Source organism: Hesperophylax consimilis, chromosome 2, assembly GCF_061612785.1.
Source record: "Hesperophylax consimilis isolate HC1 chromosome 2, BYU_Hcon_1.0, whole genome shotgun sequence".
NCBI lineage: Eukaryota > Metazoa > Arthropoda > Insecta > Trichoptera > Limnephilidae > Hesperophylax > Hesperophylax consimilis.
This window is the reverse complement of record NC_142837.1, coordinates 24,722,606-24,744,245: the sequence shown is the minus strand read 5'-3', so window position 1 is coordinate 24,744,245 and position 21,640 is coordinate 24,722,606. Positions and strand designations below refer to the sequence as shown.

Genomic DNA, 21,640 nt, shown 5'->3' with positions numbered 1-21,640 from the left:
TTAGCGAATCAGAGATAATGGATATAGCTCGTTAATAAACAGATGATTCATTCGCCTGGAATATAATGCGATTGATATGCAATAACAATTTGTCTATGGTGTAGGAACTAGATAAATCGTTATTGCAAATTAACTAAAAATGATTAAATAAAATGAACTAGTGTTAGGTACCTACCTAACATCAAACGATTTTAAACTTTTAATACTCAAGGTCGCTTTTGTGAATCAAATGGTAATATGTAATACTGTGTGATATAAAATAAACCCATATCTCTGCTATATCGAAAGAGTTAGCAAAGGATTGTGCTTTTCCATTTCACCAATATTTGAACAGAACATTTGCTCAATGACAATTGGTCACTGACAACAAAATAATGTTTGTCAAAGTGATAATTTGTCACCAAATTTCCTTCTTATGTTTACTGAATTTTGGATTCATAAAATATTTTACATGTTTGTCACCAAATTACATTTGGTGATCAAATAACATTCTTATCACCAATTTCATTTTTATTACCGAATAACATGTTATCACAAAATTACATTGTCATTTTTTTAACATCTATACATATTTTATTAACAAAAAATTACATGTTACATGGTTGCATGAACCAGTGAAGTTTCCGCATAATCATTACATCACAAAATTACACGTTACATGTTTGCATGAACCAGTGAAGTTTCCGCATAATCATTACAACACCAAATTACACGTTTCAAAGTTGCATGAACCAGTGAAGTTTCCGCATAATCATGACATCACCAAATAACATCGCGTTCACCTAAGGCTTTGAGCGGTCAGTGGCTGAGTTGGCATCGCGTCTGGTGCCCACCCAGGTATCGTGGGTTCAATTCCTCGGCTGGCTAAGTCCATCACAAAAAAAACAACATTTTCTGCTTACTGTGGTGGTAGTAGGAGATATTCAAATATTGTCAGGTTATTCGTAATCCGGGAATGTGTGATGGTAACAATAATAAATAATAAAAAATAAACATTTTTCTTCACAAAATACATATACAGGGTGTATCGGCACTAACCCGACAAACTTTAACCAGCTATTCCTTAGCACATTTGGAGTAAAAAATGTTATGGGCACTTTGCTGTCCGGTAGCATTTTTTTTTCAATTAAAAACAAAAAAAATTAAAATTTCCACACTACATCACTGTCATTGGCATGCGTTTCGTGTTCAACAGCTGTTATAAGCAAGTATGTCAAAAAGCGTCTTCGCTCTTTCGCACACACTAAATAATAATAGTTAAAAATGAGACGAATGGTGCCGTGCTATTTCGTTGTGACTGTAAACGTGCGCCAATATAGGTACACACGTGCATTATTCAACGGAATTCGAATAAAATATTTGCCAGATGGGTTTTCAAACTTTGTCAAAGGATAAAACAGTGGTGACATGTGGTGAAAATATGAATAATAAATTTTTTATTAAAAATAAAGGTTACCGGACAGCAAAGTGCACATAAGATTTTTTACTCCAAATATGCTAAGGAATAGCTGGTTAAAGTTTGTCGGGTACGTGCCGATACACCCTGTATATCACCAAATGATTATTGCGGCTAAACTACATATTTTTCACAAAATTACACCTTTATCGACAAATTACACATTTATCGACAAATTACACATTTATCGACAAATTACACATTTATCACCGAATTCAAATTTTCAATAGTTTATTTTTATTTCCAGTCATGACAGAAAACGCATTCAAGGCCCGTGACATCGGTCTGCGCGCGCAGAAGAAGATCCTCTCCCGCATGACCAACAAGAACGTGGTGAAAGTATTCATCGACGATAATTCCTCCTCACTCCTCGATAACCTATACAAACTGGCCAGGATACATGTAAGTCTATTAGCTATTGCAATTTCCTATTATTAACTATTATTATTTGATATTTTAAAAATAATATATATATGAATACCGCGCAAGGGTCCCAACTGCTCCCAACCTTCTGGGGCCAGTGAGACTATGGCATCCCTAATTGGGGTATGTTGTGAGGCTGAAGGTTGTGGGGAGGGGAAGGAGATGGGAAGATGAAGGTGGGGGAGTGCATGACTATTCAGATTGTTGTGTTCCTACAAACAGTTCTCCAACTCGTCGTGGAAGGAGATTTTAAATTATAGGTTCTTTGTGTTAAATCAGGAATTTATTAATACTTCGCGTATTACAATGGTGACTCGATAGTCGACCTAAATAGAAGCTGGCTAAATGAGATCTGAAAACACCAAGTTTGTTTGGGAGCATTCTATCTGGTCCTGGCGACTACAGTTTAGTCGTAACTGGCTACTAGCTGCCATCTTGCGGACTTCCAAGCAAGCTCTATGCGCTGCACTCTATGAGTGCATCTGTGAAACTCTTACTTCCCAATACAGATCTGGTCACCAAACACGGCTAAAGTCATTTCAAGCAATTTTTGTCTGTGTACATATATGAACCATGTTTTTTTAAAGTTTAAACCACCGGAATTAATTTTAATTTTCTTACAGAAGGCATAAAATGAGTTCAGAACACAAAAGTTACGATTTTATTTTTTTAAATTTAAATATTTTTTTTTTTTTGAAAAAAATTAAAACTTTAAGCCTTGTGCGGGAGACCTAAACATTTTTTTAAAAATCCAAAACTTTTTGTGGTAAGTTGTGGTACCTAGTAGCAACTTTTTCTCAACTTGGAATTTGAAAACAAAAAAAAAGTTACAAATCGATACACCCTAATGTACAGTACCTATCTTCAGTACCCAGTTCCGGTACAATACTTCGTACTTACCCAGTAAACCAATCTATTCTGAAACAATAGGTACCTACCTACGTATTTTAACAAATAAAAAGTGGATGTGTCAACTGACATTTTATTTTAATAATAATTTATTTAATTGTAAAAAGCATTCACTTTGTGGCACATCATAATTTATAATAAAAACACATAAATTTGTTTTTGACCACTATAGTTTTATTTTCACTCTACCGGTTTCGGAAGAACCCTTCCTTCGTCAGGAGAATATTAAAAACTTATTAAAAAGGAAGGGAAAAACTTATTAAACTTCCGAAACCGGTAGAGTGAAAATAAAACTATAGTCGTCAAAAACAAATTTATGTGTTTTTACTATAAATAATTTATTTACCCAAACTTCTGTGATCCTGGTAGATTACAGCTTTCTTTAAGTGATTTTTCGCAGAAATCTTTTTTATATCAAACATAATTTTACTTCATTAAAAATTAATCGAAAAATGCTCAACTAATAAAAAAGTAAAAGTAAAAATGATTATTTATAATAAATTTTAAAAATGTCGGAATGTGACTAAATCATTACCGACTATTTTTCGACAGGTACATGAAAAATCTTATGTGGACTCAATTTATTTTACTTGTGCCTACGTACCTAGTACCTATCAGGTACCTAATTTTATTGAAATTATAATTACCTAATTTATAAAGTCTACTTGCTTCTTAATCTGTAAACATAACAAAAATATTGTAAATGGAACTTATCTGGTTTATTTTATATTCTTCTTCTTTCGTATGGTGGGGGGTCAGAGGGGGACATCTAGATCTGCGAGCCATTTTAGGGCCTCAGGCGTCGCCATGTGGACCTCATCAATCCCGCCGGGGAATGAATGGAGCGGGCATTCGTTGACCACATGTTCGGTAGTCTGCACCGCACCACATTCACACATCGCCGACTCTTTAAGGCCCCATCTGTGCATCGTGTGGGCACAGCGGCTATGGGAGCACCTTAACCTATTGATGGCGGACCAGGTTTTGCGAGGCAGTGAGAACCCAGGCTGTCTCTCGGTGGGGTCCTGTATGAGATGGGCATTTCCCACGTTGGCCGTTTGCCACTCAAGTTTCCACCTATCTTCTGGGGTGAGAGGTAGTCGGAGGAGCCTCTCTCCTTCCGCCCAGAAGGGCTTTCGGGACTTCAAGCGGCATGCCGGGTGGGAGACGACATCTTCGTGTAGAGGTATTGCGCTTTTTTGCAGCGCCTTCTTGTATTCCCTCAGTGTTGCAATTTCTCGCCTGATGTTTGGCGGGGTTATGTTTGCAAGTACGGGGAGCCAAGGGAGAGGAGTAGATTTTAAAGTCCCGCTGATGGTTCGCATTGTGGCATTAAGCTGAACGTCTACCATGGAAGTGTGGGCGCTTCTAGCCCATACTGGAGCACAGTATTCAGCCGTTGGGAAAACCAGGGCAATGGATGCTGTTCTGAGCGTGTTGGCGTCGCATCCCCAGCTAGTTCCAGCTAGAATTGTTCCACGATATTTTTTGACTCCCCTTGGCCGGGAGACCTATCGGTCTTCGGCCCCTTAAATAGCGGCATAGTTTGTAGTTGGAGGCCCACTTAATTTGGTATCCGCTTCACTCACTGCACTACCTGCACGCGCGGTAACAATAACGAGCCGGTGGCATCGCGAACATCGCGGCGGACACGACCGTTGCGTGCGGTAGTTGGCACACTACTACTTTATTTTATATTCAAATTAAATAATTAATTATATTAATATTATAGGTTTTAATATTACCCTTTCGGGATGAACGGTTATTACGTGTAGCTTTCAGATCATGGACATCCAAATAGGTGTAGATAATTCCACGGTTTCATTTCATAAACTAGACATCCATAGACGTTCTAAAGCTAAAGGATTAAGTTTCGCAAAAGGTGAATGGAAAAGCATCCCTTTAATGTGCCGGGTAAAAGAGTCGCCTGTAATGTAATGGTGTAATATTACTTCAGTGTAATATTAGTTCTGTGCATTGTATCTCCATTGGAATATTATCTGGAGGAATTGTTTTTATCGGGCAACACATTCTGCACGAATCCATTCCATACAGTAATCAGGAATGGTGTTATTAATGTTACCTAAAAAACATTTCAGGTATCAGGTAACTCAAAATTTCATACCATTTCCAAAAAGTAAAAAAAAAACAGAAAGTAAGGAAAATATTGTTAAAAATCTCGTATTTTAATAAATCTGAAAATCTGTTTGTGTCTCTCGCTAATAACTATCGAACGGTGAGCGCTGGCGTCATGACATTTGCCGAGCTGTCTAGAATTTCTCCACACAATGCCATTTCAATAACGAGCTTTCAAATATTAATAAATTTTCTTCCACATTTTTAATGAACCTAAAAAAGGTGGTTAAGGCTCCATAGAAAGCTTTCAAAAAGAAGAAGAAGATTACTGAAGATTGTTTGAAAGGAATATTTGTAAGATCGCGTTAATATTGAAAAAAAAAATATAATTAATAATCGTAAGCAACCGTTTCCAAAATATTTAATAAAACACGACTTATTTATAATCGTGCAGAAATCTCTGAACATCTCAGCTAAGAAGCTTTTAAAGAAACACCGATTTTTTTCATATCTATAACACGTCAAATAACAGAACCAGTGTGTTTTTATAATTTTCGAAGAATGCGAATTTTTCTATCGAGGGAATTTCATATTTATGTGATTTTCCAACTCAATACATTGACTAAGGGAAGAATGTTATACTTCAGTAGAAATGCGGTAAATGGAAGTAACCACTAGTTACTATATTTTTCGATAAGAAAAAAATCGATAAATAAGATTTAAAACCCTGTTCGCTGAGCGTGAATCTCAAAAGTAGGTAGAATCCCCTGCCAAATGCAAGGTTTCTATTTTCTACCATGTTGAAAATAGAAACCTTGCTTAAACGTGATTAAATAACGTCGAAGGTAAGGAAAATTAATGGGAAAAGTAATCCAAAGATTGGTTCTCAAGAACCTTGTTCTCAAACTCTGAACGAATCAAAGTTACCGTGGGTAAATCTATTTAGGTCTACGTTTCTGTATAGAACATAGAATTGGGATTATTCAATATTCATCGCATAAAATATATTATATTATCATGCACATATTGGTTCACAATCATAGTTATCTTTATATACATAGTGACTGTAATACTCGTTTTCAGGAAATCGAAAATCATCAGAGATGTGCAAAATGGGTACCCAAAACCATTTGAAATGCAAAATGGAAATGGGTCAAAACTTTTCCATTTGAAAATGCAAAATGCAAAATGGTTTTTAGAAAAGCATTTCAAATGCAAAATACCTATTTTCAAAATGCATTGAAAATGCAAAATGGTTTCTCAGGTCAAACAATCAAAATAATTATAGAATTTTTAAACAGTTTTGTCATTTAATAATGGACATCAATGTAGAACAAACATATTACATGATGGTAAATCAAAAAATGCCACGACTACGGATTATGAACCACAAAAAATTTGCGCGGGACAAATGTTGCCAACGTAAAAACATAGAAACTGCTATCTAACATTTAATATTACAGCGTCATGGCCCCATGTTCAGTATTTGAATCAGTATTTTTTTGTAATGGTATCACTCAATTGCCAGGGCTCCTACCAGGGAGCAACGTGATAAATGTAAATTATCTCTAATAGCGAGGTTGAGGACCGACTTATATTTGGGGCTTATGAAAAAAAGATGAGTGGAGATAGTAGGAAGAATGTTGTAAAAAGAATTTAAAATGGAAATGCATTGAGAAAAGCATTTAAAATGCAAAATGGAAAATACCCATTTTGCATTTTGCATTTCCATTTGAAATGGATTTATTTGAAATAAAGTACATCTCTGAAAATCATAATATAATATAATTATTATACACGGCCTCTGGAAATTCGTAATACAAACTGGAAATCGGTAGAGATGTTCCGACTAGTCGGTAAAGCCGACTATCCGGCCACTATTGTAGTCGTCGATTAGTCGGCGACTAATCGGCAAAGAGCGCCGACTATCCGGCTTCTTACGTTGTATGTATTTCTCAATAATATGAATGCGGGGAACTACATGAAATAAAAACCTTGATTATATATTATTTTTTTTATTTTATAATCAGTCTTATACAAAATGTAAAGCAATCTTTCCTTTGGTAATCAGTTTTTAAAATTACTTGCTTGTAAAGAAAACATAATTATGACATTTATTGAACAAAATTAGTACCTATCCTAATTAACATAAAAAAAACAACATAATATCTTCTTATCTTCAATGAACATTTATAAGTATTTCTTATTATTAAAATAAAAAGTAGATTTTTTAAATTAACAAACTCAGTTATATGTATTAAAGCAAGATTGTATGTACAAGATGCACAGTAATATATGTATATATTATATATCCAAAAATTCTAAAAATGAACTGTTTGATAAAAACAAAAAAAAAATGAAAAAAACATATTTCTTATAACCATACTTACATAATCTAATCAAATCAAAGTCACAATTGTGACAACCAAAAATATCATAATCTCCTTATATTTTTTATAACTTACTTATATTTTTTAATTAAGGGTAAATTATGATTTAAGAAGACTAAAGCTTCTGCTTCAAACCGTAATCGGCTTAGCCGACTAGTCGGTCTTATTACAACCGACTAATCGGCTAGTCGGCTAGTCGGCGAAAGTCATAATCGGCACATCTCTAGAAATCGGTGAATCTACATTTGGAATCTATTTTGTGGAATGACTTTTTCCGTCCGAATGAATCGAGTCCGAAGTTGGAATTATTTAGGTTAAAATTTAAAAAAAAAATTTGGTTGCTAGGGGATTTGATAATTATTCGTTATCGCTGGCCACGTTTAATACGATTAAAACAAACATTTTGATTCATCTTAATTGCTGTGGATGGTAATTTTTTTATTTTATCATTCAAATTTTTAATGAAGTAAAATGAAAATTCGTCTTCATTATATGGGATGACAGCCATTCAGAATAGTTTATTTTTATGACATTTTCTTATCTTGGTATTCCTAATACTGTACCAGTGGCTAGAAAAGACGTTATTACCATTTAATCTATGTATATTAAAAAAGTACTATTTTGGCGGAACTCTGGAAATTAAATAAAATTAAATAAAGTTTTTTAAATAAAAATATATTTATAAAAAAGTTAGGTTAGTATAAGTTAGATTAGTATAGGTTAGGTGAGTGAGTATAGGTTAGGTTAGGCAAGGTAAGGTTAGGTTAGGTTGGTAGGTTCAATTGTGTTCTTTATACTGGCAATAGTAAAAAAATCTTTGTTTCATGTCACTAATTTTATGTAAACAAAATTATAATTAAGTCGGCTATGATCTAGCCATCGCGTAGAATCAGTAATACCAACATATAAATATTACATTGACAGAAATTATTGCAAATGACTGTCATCTCATACAACGATACAACGAATACGAATTTTCATGTTAAGTAACTAAAAATTAAAATATTAAAAATATTTTTTTATGTAAAACGGTAAAAAAAAATTATAAAACTCTTTTTATCTCTAAAATTAACGGTAAGCACCAGATTTTATTTTTCTAGACGATGAATTAGTAATGAATTATTAACTTTCCGAGAGATCCCTCTAGAAACATATGAGAGTTTAGTAATACGTTCATCAGAAATAATTAAAATAAACCCCACGGAAAGATCGATTTTCTAGGCCTGCTAGGGCAAAGTCGACTGTTGGCCCGTCCATGACAACGCCGAGCCGCGCGCTATTCTTATTACACGACTTTGTCACTTACTTCGTTACGATTCCCACTTTATTTTAGAGATTTGATAAGGAAAACTCAACCACAGGTGTGTCTAATACACCAGGCCGTACGTCGCATATTTTTGTGCATGACTGCTTCACTTTCGTCGTTCAGATTCTGGCTTTATTTTGGGGTATTGTCTCGTCTTCAGTGTAGCCAGTGATCCCGAATATTTACCGGGGATTAATATCAGCAGTGTAATGCATTTTAAAATTTGTCCAAGCGTAGACCCGGCTCCAAAAGATTTAATTCCATTTTTTTTTAAGTTTAAAAAATTAACTTCCTGGTCCTAAAAAAAAAAAATTGGCTCACTGTGTGATGTAGATTCAATAGTTTCCCGCTTGTACGATGAGTTTAAAAAAAACATGTATCATCGGTTAATTTTTTTTTTCTTCATAATTATGATTACGTTATTTATTTTTATTTATTTATTTATTTAACGCCCAGAGGGCTTTTACATGTAGGTGGTACAATTTTAATGACAGTTTTGAAACATACCTAAGAAAGAAATAATGAAAATAAAATTACATTCAAATATAATATATGCAAGAAACAAAATTAAAAATAACAAGAACATAAAATAAAAAATACAGCGATTTGACTGGTTTACAAAAATATAACTTCCATTTAGGAATAGTGTTGAAATAAGTCTTTTACGTAATCCACAAAATTCGCAAACATCGAAATCACCTTAGTATTGGTTTCCCATAGTGTGAAACCGTTGTATCGGGGAGTTCGCAATGTAATTGCGCTTATGTGTGTTGCAGTGGAATAGTGTATTTTGTCGTGTTGTTATTGCAGGTATTCGTAAGTTTATGAGTTGCAAAAGTTCGCAACAGACGAATTTAGAGTTTAGAATCTTGAATAAAATAGTTAAGTCGTTTATTTTACGCCTGTCTTCCTATGTATGTATTTTTAGAGTATTTAATAAGAAATGATATTGTAAGTCTTCTAGAGGGATATTTAATTTAAAATTTATAAAACGTAGATTTTTTTTTGTATTCGCTCAATGTTATAAATGTGAATTTTGTAAGACGGAGACCAAACTACTGAGTTTATGGTTATGATAACCATAACTATATATACTTTTGAAAAATCCTCAATTCGAACAGAAATTTTCACAAAATTATGCTTGCACCATAATATATTATTAAACTGATATTTTTTTCCAAATGTACATTCCTATTCCATCCACAAGCAAATGCTTTTAATAGAAGAGCAGTATAAATCGTGAGATACAAAATAACCCACTGTAAAACCTGATTATTAAGTTATGTACGAAAGTTTTTTTTTAATAAATAAATAAAAATAATAAAAAATGGAGGTGACCATTTTGCTTAACGGCAATCAACGGCTGATCAAACAACCAAACTTAATTTTGATGTAGCGTTGCTTAAGATGGCTTTAGTCGTGTTTGGAGACCAAACAGCTAATATGAATAGCCAGGTACTTTCAGACTTCGTTTTCCTTCCATTACCACTCCCTTTGGTTCACCACTGGCTTCTTGGGACAAATCGATAAGTACAAACAATTCAGATAGGAAGCGGCTATACAACCCTGCGCAGTGAATAACAATTATTTATTAAAAATAATACTGTTTGGTATCGCGTAATTGTTTCAATACTTACGTCAATGTTTGTGAATTGATTACTTTCAATGCGATGCGTATCCCTGTTATCGTCAAAGGAAATCACAGTGGAACATGATCCCGGAGCGCTTACGTCGTTAGGGTGGGCTGTAAGGCTGTAAAGGCTTACAAATGACATCGCATTCGTTAGGGTGGCTCGGGGTGTAGTGGGTTAGGGTGGTAGTTGTGTCACGGAACACTTCCTCTATTTGCCCGAAACTACGCAATATTGCCTTGAAGATACACACACGAGACATTATAAATATTGAATGATATGTTAAATAACGCTGTGTAGTGATAGTGAGTAATAATAATAATAACCTTCAACACAAAAGGTAGATATGTTCTGGCGTCATATTTGAGAAGCTTTTCTGGGTGGATTTTTCAGGTAAACCTAACATTTATCTTGTTATTTCTATAATGATCTTTAATGCACAATTAACACAAGCAAATGCTTTCGAATCGCGACGTCATTTCCATTGTGAGCTTTGAAGCATATTTTAACTGTCAGATTATAAGACAAGACGCAAAATAACGGTAAATTCTGATATATGGTTTTTTATTTCAGAGATTACCATTCGAAATTTTAGCTACTTCAGAAAAAAATACACAGATATGGTTAAATAATGGTTTTTAAAACCGTGATTAAAACCACTCGTTGTTCGGGTGGAATGACTTCGTCGAGAATCAAGGCCCTGGACGCAGCTATTCTAGAACAATTTGAAGTGACGGGGAAGATGTATGGAAAATGCGAAAATCTACTTAATTTTTTTTTATTGACATGCTATTCCTTGTCTCTTCAAATGCCCTAACAAATCATAAGCCGTTATAACCGCATTAACGAAACGAAAATAAAATTATAACATATCATTGAAGAAGAAGACAATACAAACAAATCTAAATGAAAAATAAAATTATAACATATCATTGAAGAAGAAGAAGACAATACAAACAAATCTAAATGAAAAATAAAATTATAACATATCATTGAAGAAGAAGAAGACAATACAAACAAATCTAAATGAAAAATAAAATTATAACATATCATTGAAGAAGAAGACAATACAAACAAATCTAAATGAAAAATAAAATTATAACATATCATTGAAGAAGAAGAAGACAATACAAACAAATCTAAATGAAAAATAAAATTATAACATATCATTGAAGAAGAAGACAATACAAACAAATCTAAACGAAACATGAAACAGAACAAGATACAAAAATAACTGCCACAACTAGGAATTGAACCCAGGATCTCTTAGCATCATTGTCATACATTATTCTTAGTATAAACATATCCGATTATTGTTTACATGGGATACCTATTGCCCTTTTTTTAAACTCTAAATGAATATTCAATTTTTATTGGAACAACTTTTCTTTACCTTTTTTTAATGTTATACTCAAAATATAGGGCTTTGTTGAAACTTCTGTGAGATATTCGCGTTAAAAAAAAACCTTCTTTATGTTAGATGCACGTTTGTGAGAAAGGAGGAGAGTTTTCAAAACAGTGGTACCGTACTATAATATTGAATAAAACCTTCAATTCAAAAGTCTGTGTTTATTATTTTAATCAATGGAGGTTAATATCACAAGTAGGTAGATTTTGTGCCTGCTTAGCATTAAATAATATGGATGGAAGTTAACTCTAGCGGCGGCTGTTAAGGAATAAGACTGTGTTCCCAACTGCCATGTACTTTGTAATATTCTAAATGTCTATTTATAGGATGATCAATATCACAGTTGCTCCACTCAAACTGTCAAAACATTATTTTGGTCTTAGAACTTAGATCAAAATACCTGTATTATTTAGGTATTCAAGATAAGCGTAAAGGTGCTAATTTTAAGAAAAGTTCTGCATTTAATTTTAAAAAATTGGTTTGATATATTTATTCACATAAAGTAGGTAACTCCATCATATTTAAAGTTTTCACCAAAGCAAACAAGCCCGTGAAAATGATTACCGACTCTATGCAGGCGCAATTGAAGCAGTCCGCTCCGGGCGCCGAATAACCAAGGCGTTGATAATACTTAACACCTAATACTACGTATACGTCCGCGAGCCGAACTGCAGAACTGAACCTCAGCTGCGCGAAACGCCGCTTGCATTTTCTTAGTTCCTTTCCCGTGATTCGTGGTACGGTTCGCAAATGTATACGTACCCTAACAGTTCTAACACATCGCCCTTGATATTATTTTTCATAAAACAACACTTTACACAAAATAAAAATCATCTGAATAATATTGATTAGAGTGATAACCTACCTAGACGCAGGGCAGGCCCTGAGCCAAACGGTGCTGGCGCGACTAAAATTTTGGCGCCCCTTATTAAAACCAATAGACTTCTAGGTAGGTGATCACTGTAATCAATAATATTCGGATGATTTGTATTTTTATGCATCGCCGTTTACTTGAAAATAATCTCATGGGCGATGTGTTAGGAATTTTAGGTGTTAGGAATTATCAGCGTCTTGGTTCCTTGGCAACTCGGAGCCCGGAGCGGACTGCTCCAATTGGGCCCGCATAGGGCCTGCCTAATGCCTATGTGTCAGCTGGTTTTAACAAGGGGCGCCAAAATTTTATTCGCGCCTGGCGCTGTATGGCTCAGGGCCGGCCCCGAATTTGATAACGGTATTTTTTAAAACCTACTATTGCTACGCCAACATTTATTTTGATCAAAGACGACAAACGTAATCATGAAACATGTGTTATTATCTACCGATTTTAAAATTATTTTTTTATTTATTATTATTTTTAATTTTTATTTGTAGAACTCCAAATAAATTTTTTTTTGTGTATTCAACATTATTTTTATTAAATTTTTCATTTTGTATATTTATTTTGACTTTCAGGGTGATTTTGGTCATACAAAGTTAACATTTTTTAAAATAAAACTAGTTACATGAAAACTACAGTTGAGAAAGACAAACTTATAAACAAATACAGCAAATGAGTGTAGATAAACATACAGATGATTATACAACGTAAAAAAAACATAATATAACATAAATACATAATTTTGGTCCCACAAATTTAACATTTTTTTAAAAAAACTAGTTACATAAAAAACTACAGTTCCTTGAAAAGACAAACTTATAAAAAAATACAGCAAATGAGTGTAGATAAATATAAAGATGATTATACAACATAAACAAAACATAACATAAACATAACATGACATAAACATAACATACTTAACATAAACAGGACAGAGCTGGTATAGTAGTTAAATACAAGCAATTTGTAAAAAAAATGTTTATTTATAAACAAGACTGCTGTATAATTATTACTGCAGAACAGCTGTCACGCATGAACGCAGCAGAACTTTTTGTGCAAAAAACAGTTTTTTTATAAATTTAAAAATAATATTAGAAGGCGAAACAGTTGTCATGCGTAAACACATCAGAACTTGTTTGTAAATAAACTTTTTTTTATAAATGAATTAAAATATTTTTGGAATAAATAAAAAAAAATCATATTTTTCATGTTTTATTTTATTTTATGGTGTCGTTTAAACTGTGGTTGTCACATAAAATTTCACATATTTCATAGTTTGATGTGTTAGGTACCTAACCACGTTGATATTCAGTATGCAAATAAAATATGCTATTTAGGCATTACTGTTTAGTTTGAGCTTGTAATAATATTTACCTACTCTTTCTTTGTTTCAGTCTGGCAACAAAAAGGAGGCTGAGAAGCTAGTGAAGAATATAATAAAGGTAGTCATCAAGCTGGGAGTCCTATATCGAAATGGGCAATTTTCACAGGAAGAACTACACGCAGCCGACAAGTTCTGGAACAAATTCCAGGTTTGTTTAAATTGCCTTTACATGTACTTAAGAGAGTCCTACGTTAAGACTGTAGTGATTTATCGCCGTACGATGAGCACTACGTTTTTGATATTTGCTACAATATGCTCTTGATAAGCGACTAGTTAATCATCAAATAAAAAAAAATTATCCTCATAGGAGTAGAAGATTTGTGTGAATTCCCATTTGTGTTAGATTTTGTATAGTTGTAGCTCCTGGATCCTGATCTTTGCCTATTCCAATTAACCTCACCTCATATGAGAAGCACTTAGTAGACATTTAGTTTAGGTCCCAAATGTAATCCTTGTGAAGCACCACCAAAACAAATCAAGTTTTCATAAAAAAATAATACTTTTGTTTATGTTGAAGTTGACCGGTTCCATACATTCTTAAGGGAACATGGGGTTATTTTCTCGCTATTGTTCCACTACAATCTTAAGAAATTTTAGTTATAGGTAATGTATAATTTTTACTCTTTTTATAGTTGGCACAAATGGCGATAATTTCGTTCTATGAGGTGGACTTCTCTTATGATCGGCCATATCTGATGAATGCCTTTAATGAATCTCACCAGGCTCTGAGGTATGAATAAAAACTAAAAATTAATTTGTATATTCATAATTTTTTTAAACCGGTGGTCGCCAGTTTTCTGAAAGTCTTAGGACGGGTTGTTTCACACAATTCGTCAAATTTCAAGGTTAATTTTCAAGTTCTGTGAGGTTTCTATTTACGTTATATTATTATTTCACTATTGACCAGTTACTTCACAAAACGGAAATAGTAACAGAACTTGGATAGAAACTTCACAGCACTTGAAAATCAACTTTGAATTTTCATGACTTGTTCAAATTCTGTGAAACAACCTGTCCTTAAAGACTACGCATTTGAATTCTTCTATGATAACTTCAAATTTTTTAATCAATTTTGCTCTTACCTTTTCAGGTTCATCGTGCAAAAACACCTGACAGAGAAATCCCTGGCGAGGATAGACTGGGTCTTTACCTTCTTCAACAATGCCAAGTTCCTCGATGCTCTCTTTAAGAAGAACTCAGAGTACAGTGAAACCCTTGGCAAGCTGGTCTCTGACATGCACAAAGCCATGGACAGCGGAGACTTGTAGTTACTCCTCATTAAAGAGTTGAAACTATATTGAATTTCTCAACATGAGACAGTCTCACTGTGTTTAATCAGAAGAATGGTGGCTTTTAGATGCTAGGAGTCCAGCAAATGTTGATTTAAGTAGTTGAGTAAAAAAAGGCGATTAAATTTTCAGGCAGATGTGAATTATTCACACACATCATCAGATAAATCTGAGACATGGGGAGACCAGCGATAGAACATGAATGTTGATTTTCATTAATGTGATGAAACTATTAGCAAAAGTCAAAGCATTCAAATAAGCGTAAATTTATAAATATTTCATATTATTTGTTGTGGAAGTTTTAAATCGACCGTCACTTGGTGTTGTAGAACCACATGTTCGCTCCAAGGCACAATGTTGTTGTTAGTCAAGAAAAAGAAGTGGATAGATTATTTTTGTAGGTAATTTTTTTTTCACGGTACATGGACCATCAAATGATGTAACAATTTTCAACCCTATGATATTTCAATTCCTCAGAAATGACTCCTGTTTAAGTCTTCAGTAATCTAGATTTTGCTAGCAAACAAAACAAATATCTTTAAATTCAATATTAAAAAAAAAATCTGCATTAGTTTTCCTGATAATTTATTGGCTTTTAATTTAACAGCTGACATCAAAATAATAAATACTGATTGTAAAAAGCATGCTTGTCCAAAACTTGACAATTATTGTTATGTTTGTTAAAAGTGTCTTACGGATCAATTACAATGTCCAAATCCTCACAAAGTCAATGTATTCGTAATGTCTACAAGACAGGGGACATCGAGTTGTCCTTAAAAGAAGATTAAATTAAAGGTTTTCTTCTATGAGCTTAGTATTATATAATGGTTATTTGTAATCTCTGATGTCCTGAGTCCTGACAAGATTGTTTTGTGTGGCTCTATATCCTCTATGCGTACACATTCAGGGACAATGTACACAATACATTTCAGATTTTACAAGACAGATTTCAGAATTAATACATTCAGAAACCATTGAGAAATTTGGGAAGAAGTTTCTTAGAAGATAACGTTATTAACCAAGTGGAAATCTATTTTCCGAAGCATTAAAAATTCTTCTTGTTCATCGCAACTATTTTCAGCTTGGTACCGTCATGAGTTTGGAGATATTAATTTACCTCTCATAAAATGAAAAAACATAAATGTCATAGTGTCTGTTTTCACAAGTTAAAATATTTGAAAAATAGGGTAGTTACTAAAGCAAAGGTTATTTGAAAACAAAACCATTGTTTGTTGTCTATTATGCTATGTAATAAACATTTGGACCAAATTGCAGTATGCACCATCGGGGCAGGTAATCAATCGTTAATGGCGGACCATTAATAATAAGATGAATTGCCGCATGTTCTCTCATAACAATTCTTTGGCCTATGTAGAACTAGGAAACATGCTCTCTCATTGTAGACAACTTGCCTTATGGCGTTCTTTTTCTTTTATTTATTACGAGAATAGGGCTGCCTTTGAATTTCGTATTCCCTTTCTTACTTTGGTAGGTTAGCTTGTAAATATTGTATAATAAATTAGCACCCTCTAAAAACAGTGTGTTAAAGCAGTTAAAATGACTAACTTAATATTGATCTAAACTTCACCTTCTCTAAAAAAGTATTTTTTAAATATATATAGGTATCAATCAATTTCATTCCACCTTGCATAGCCCTTAATAATAAAGAAAAAATCTGGAAAAAAGCACTAAAATATCATATATTATAACAATGATAATAATGATCAAAGCATTTGATTGAATAGGTCGTCAGCAAATCAATGTTAGAGAATTATGGGAGACGACCAATTAATAAAATTTATACTCACCATTGATATAAGATTAACGCCGTTCTTATAAAAAGATACTTACAAGTGAGCTTAGCATACGCATCGCTTGTGAGTATCCGCCATTATATTTTGCTTGTGTTCGTACACAACAGAATTTATTCATCTTACTTATAAACACAGTGTAATTACGACACAATCAGGTGAAAAACGTGATTTATTACCACAGCGCAGGCCGGTCTTACACTATGTTTAACTATTCCAAAGCTGAACCGGTGTGTAAGAATCTAAAAAGTAAGCTGGTACGTGTATAAACAAAATGACGAGAATGTGAGAATGTGTATTAATGTGAGTTTTGAGTAACAAGTATTAGTTTTTTCTTGCCATTTTTAAAAAATCCTAAATTTCTTGCCTCTAATTAACTATTATTTACCTAATGATACCAAATATTAAACCTTAGGTTTATAAATTTCAAGGAATATTATTGTCATTATTCGTAATTTAGAAAATGCAGCGTAATGACTTGGTAAAATGAATGTGCATTTTAATGTTTGTCACGTTGAAGTATTGGCCTTCGACTTACTGTAAGTCTTAAAACGCTTATTTTTAATTTGTATTTTGAAACATGGTATTTATTGATATTGATATATTACATATAATATTTTAGTTAAGTTGAATGTCCAAAAATTAACAATAATAATAATATTATTATATAATATCGAATCTAATTTATTCATTTAGGAACAGTAGTACATTACTGTATTTTTGATGTAGAATAATGTTGGAATATCTTAAATTTACTGAAATAGTTCAAATCAATCAGAAAACTCATCTCCATTTGGGAATCCATCCAATTCATATAAAAATATTGTTTCTTTAGATTCATACGAAAAATGAGGTTTTGTTTCAATGGAATCTAAGAATTATCCTTGTGTAATTGACATCTTTTTACAGGAGAATGTGAAGTTTCTTGCCCACCCCTCAATAGAAATAACATATACACCAACAGATAGGTATCTTTTAGCGGAACATAAGTTACAACGGCTTATCTCAAATGTCTGTCCGTTCGGATTTATACTGTCTTGAAAGTGATCTTAACTTTTACATACCTGAAGGGGGGTCATTAGGGTCCCCCATATATCGCGGAGTGATTGTGTCTCTTAATATTCCTATTGCCCTTTTAAGTAACACTCAGATATTAGTTACTACCTACCGTTTTAAACGGGCATCACCCATCTTCACCCAGCAGTCAATCATTATGTAATGCAAAATGGGAAAAGAGATAATATATGAAATCGAGCGCAACTCAAATACACATAATTTTATTCTAGCTCTTTCAAATAAAATGTGACTTTTTACAGCCGCACTTCGTAAAAGCAAAGTAAAGTGCAAATGCACTTTTGTTTAACAAATTATTATAAGCAATAATTAGTCACCCGAAATATCAGTACAAATTGAAAATATCTCCTGAGTAAAAATAAATGCCGCAGACGGGAATTGAATCAGCACCTTCTGATGTCCGGTCAGGTGCTCTGGGCCTTTAGTTTGTATGTGGAGAGGGAGGGTTAATCTAACATTCTAATATGAAGACCACTTTTAAAACAGTATAACTCCGAACTGACAGATATTTGACCTTAGCTGTAATAAGCAGGTAAAAATTTTTTATTTCAAAAAATCTATACAGTGGTATATGTATTACTATTGACTCAATAGTACGAGGGGTGAGCCCAGGTCCCATATATTCTTACCTATTCTCCTTGAATGTTTACTATTTTTAAAGCAAAAGTGGTAACCTATTACTTTTCTCTCCTACACAGGGTGTAACAGCACGTTACGCGATTAGTGATTCCTGAGCATATTTCATCACTGAGCGTGGCACATCACACGTCGCCACTAGGTACAACTTAGCGCATTACGTAATAAGCACTCCTTCTAGTTTCAGTAGCACCGTACAGAAGAGATAGATCTCATTATCCGTTGCGACGTGTGGCAGTATGTGATCGGAGGCGATGTGTGATAGAAAAAAAATTCACCAGATAGTAAAACGAAATGTACAATTTCAATTTTCAGGAATATCTGGTTATAATTTTTCGGGTACGTGCTGATACACCTGTATAAAATAGATCTACATATTGTTTTAAGTTTTATTATGTATTAAATTGACATATCATATTGTATTCCCAATATAATAATATGTGGAATAAAAACATCAATGTAAGTCATTGGTAAAATAGATAATAATATAGATATTCATAAGAATATGACGACGAGACATTGATCTCGTTTCATATAAGTAATTTGTTTTATATTCAATATCTATTGTTTTGGAGTATTTAACACATTCGCGGACAACGTCTATTGGCTGTCGTTGTAGAGGAGATGTGATGACACAAGGTAGATAATAATATGTATGTACGTATTTTAGCCAGGGATGCGATAATATGACACAGGGGACAGGTGAGTCCAGTTTTGTATTGTTGTAGATTATGTAGCCTCTCTATTTGTTACAATGCAAAAATTTCTATACTCGATAGTGTCACACCGAAAGATGACAATTTTTATTACTGATTTTCATGGACTTCGCAAAACACATGTGTCATATGTTGTATCACTAAGCTCTGTTTTCACAAGTTTCGGCAAGTATCCGTCAATGTGTTAATCATAATAATATTTTTGTATTGATGGATAATATTATCATGGTTCGTCTTGCCATTCATGTTTGGTATTTGCCGTGGAACAATACTCATTTATTATTACTCAAGCTTTTAAAAAAAAAACAATTGAATTGCATTAAATGTAATAAGTCGTGCCTGTTGAAATTACTCATTTGCAAATAACCTCTTCACAGCGTTCCTGATGAATACAGGATAACGGGCATGCTCGGCATTTTTTGTGACATTCCTACATTTTCTATTTAAAACTAAAACATGTGCATGCACATAGCGGCGTATAGGTTAAAAGTCTCCCTTCCGGAATATTATGTTATTGCCTGTTAATCAACGTATTAATCAATCGAATGTTGCTAATTTACACAAAGATTTGATGTAATCCTCGATAGGAGCCTTTAAGGCTGAGAATAGGATATCTTCTATTCAACCAGTTTTTGCCTCAGTGACTGTATACAGCATCTTTTTAACTGGTAGCTTCCAATATCAACAGTAGCTCTGCCCCCAACTGCATAGATAAATTTCTACGTTTGAAAGTTTGCTTGGAGCACAAAGGGCCTATCTAAAAGTACAAAAAAAATTTAAGATGAACATTTTACCCCCATCTGAATGAGACTATTAAAGCAAATACCCTAGAATAGTAATAATACATCCAAATCCAGTAAAATATTGGCAGGCAACTCTGGCCGCTAGAGGCGCGAGTGTAGCATGGCATAGTCATGCATAAAATCCATTAAAATTAATGAAAGTAAACCAAGCCTCACAACTCGTGTCCTAGTAGAGTGTGCTTCCATCAGAATGTATGGGAAATGTCAGAAGTTAAACAGTAATTGATAAAATTAATATGCATATATCAATCCTAAAGACTGTAATTTATTGAGGACTGGAAAAACCACAACATAAATTTGTTGATTGGCAGGTTATCGCCATCTTCGATGATAGAATCAAACTTTTGATTTCGTTTGCAATAAGTTATTTAATGTAAATATTGAGGGCACAATAAACTAGCTGAAATATCAAGTGTATTGCACGGGGAGCTTTACACCTTTTTGTACTGTATTATAAATATTTTTCCACTAATAAAATATTATAAACACACCTGTCATATTCTTTTTCATAATAAACAATCAACATTGAAGGCCTTTAATTTTTTTTCTAAATTATGCATTAATTCTTACTCATTCTACAGGTACTGTTGCATCCAAAACTGCTTCTGAATTACGATTTCAGATGAACACAAATAATGGATTGTAAATGAAAGTGAAATTTGAATGTCGGCTAATGTTAACGATGACCATACTATTGCTGTCCAATGAGATTGAACCACGGCAGGGACTGGATCATCTCAGTTTAATCCAAGCTTCCGCAGCTGTTGTAACAAACATTTAGCCAAAATGTGTTGGGGGAAATCCATTAAAGCGGATCAAAAATCTTTACAATTGTAAATGTATGTAAAAATATCTTTATAAGATTGACCTTTCCGAAAATGTTATTAATGATGTTTTTACTCAATACGAGAATGAATCAGTTTGCGAATCCCAATCAATACCTAAAATCTTAATGTAATTTGCATGATCTAAATCAAGGCTGCCCAACCTTTTTAACAGTTGGGCGAAATTGATGATTTTGAATCACTGGCGGGACACTGAATACCTGACGGTTCCTATTTCCATGGGGGGGGGGGGGTTGTTACGGAACTTCGCTGAGAAAAAATTCCGCGCACCCAAAAACATCATATGTTTTTCCGCAACAATTTTTCGAATTCCATGGGGGGGGGGGTGGCTACAAGATTCCTTTTCGGACGCAAAAAATATTATATCAAAAACCGGTGTATTTTTGTTTAAAAAGTAAGTTCAACGGGTTAGATTTTTTCGTCGCTGATTCTCGTTCTGAGTAGCCTAAATAGCGATAAATCGCCTTCGTTGGCAACACTGGTGACCGCGCGCAAGATGCATTGTTTGTTTTACCGCGGGCCCGCGACACTTTTTCAAATTGGCGGATTGGCGGGTTCATAATTTTAATTAATAATTTTTAATTTTTAGGTTCATAATTTTAATTA

At 33.5% G+C, this 21,640-nt stretch overlaps 1 protein-coding gene across 2 annotated transcripts in view; it reads left to right on the top strand.

Annotated features, from left to right (window-relative positions):
* Nucleotides 1-20,759, top strand: part of sigmar (Tumor necrosis factor alpha-induced protein 8-like protein sigmar) — a 134,367-nt gene extending 113,608 nt beyond the window's left edge. For both annotated transcript variants that reach the window (XM_089641778.1, XM_089641782.1), the window contains 4 exons: nt 1,704-1,858; nt 13,871-14,008; nt 14,493-14,590; nt 14,951-20,759. In XM_089641778.1, coding sequence (XP_089497904.1) covers nt 1,704-1,858; nt 13,871-14,008; nt 14,493-14,590; nt 14,951-15,128 — 569 coding nt within the window. In that variant the 3' untranslated portion in view covers nt 15,129-20,759. The remainder of the gene's footprint in view (nt 1-1,703; nt 1,859-13,870; nt 14,009-14,492; nt 14,591-14,950) is intronic.
* The last annotated feature ends 881 nt before the right edge of the window (nt 20,760-21,640 follow it).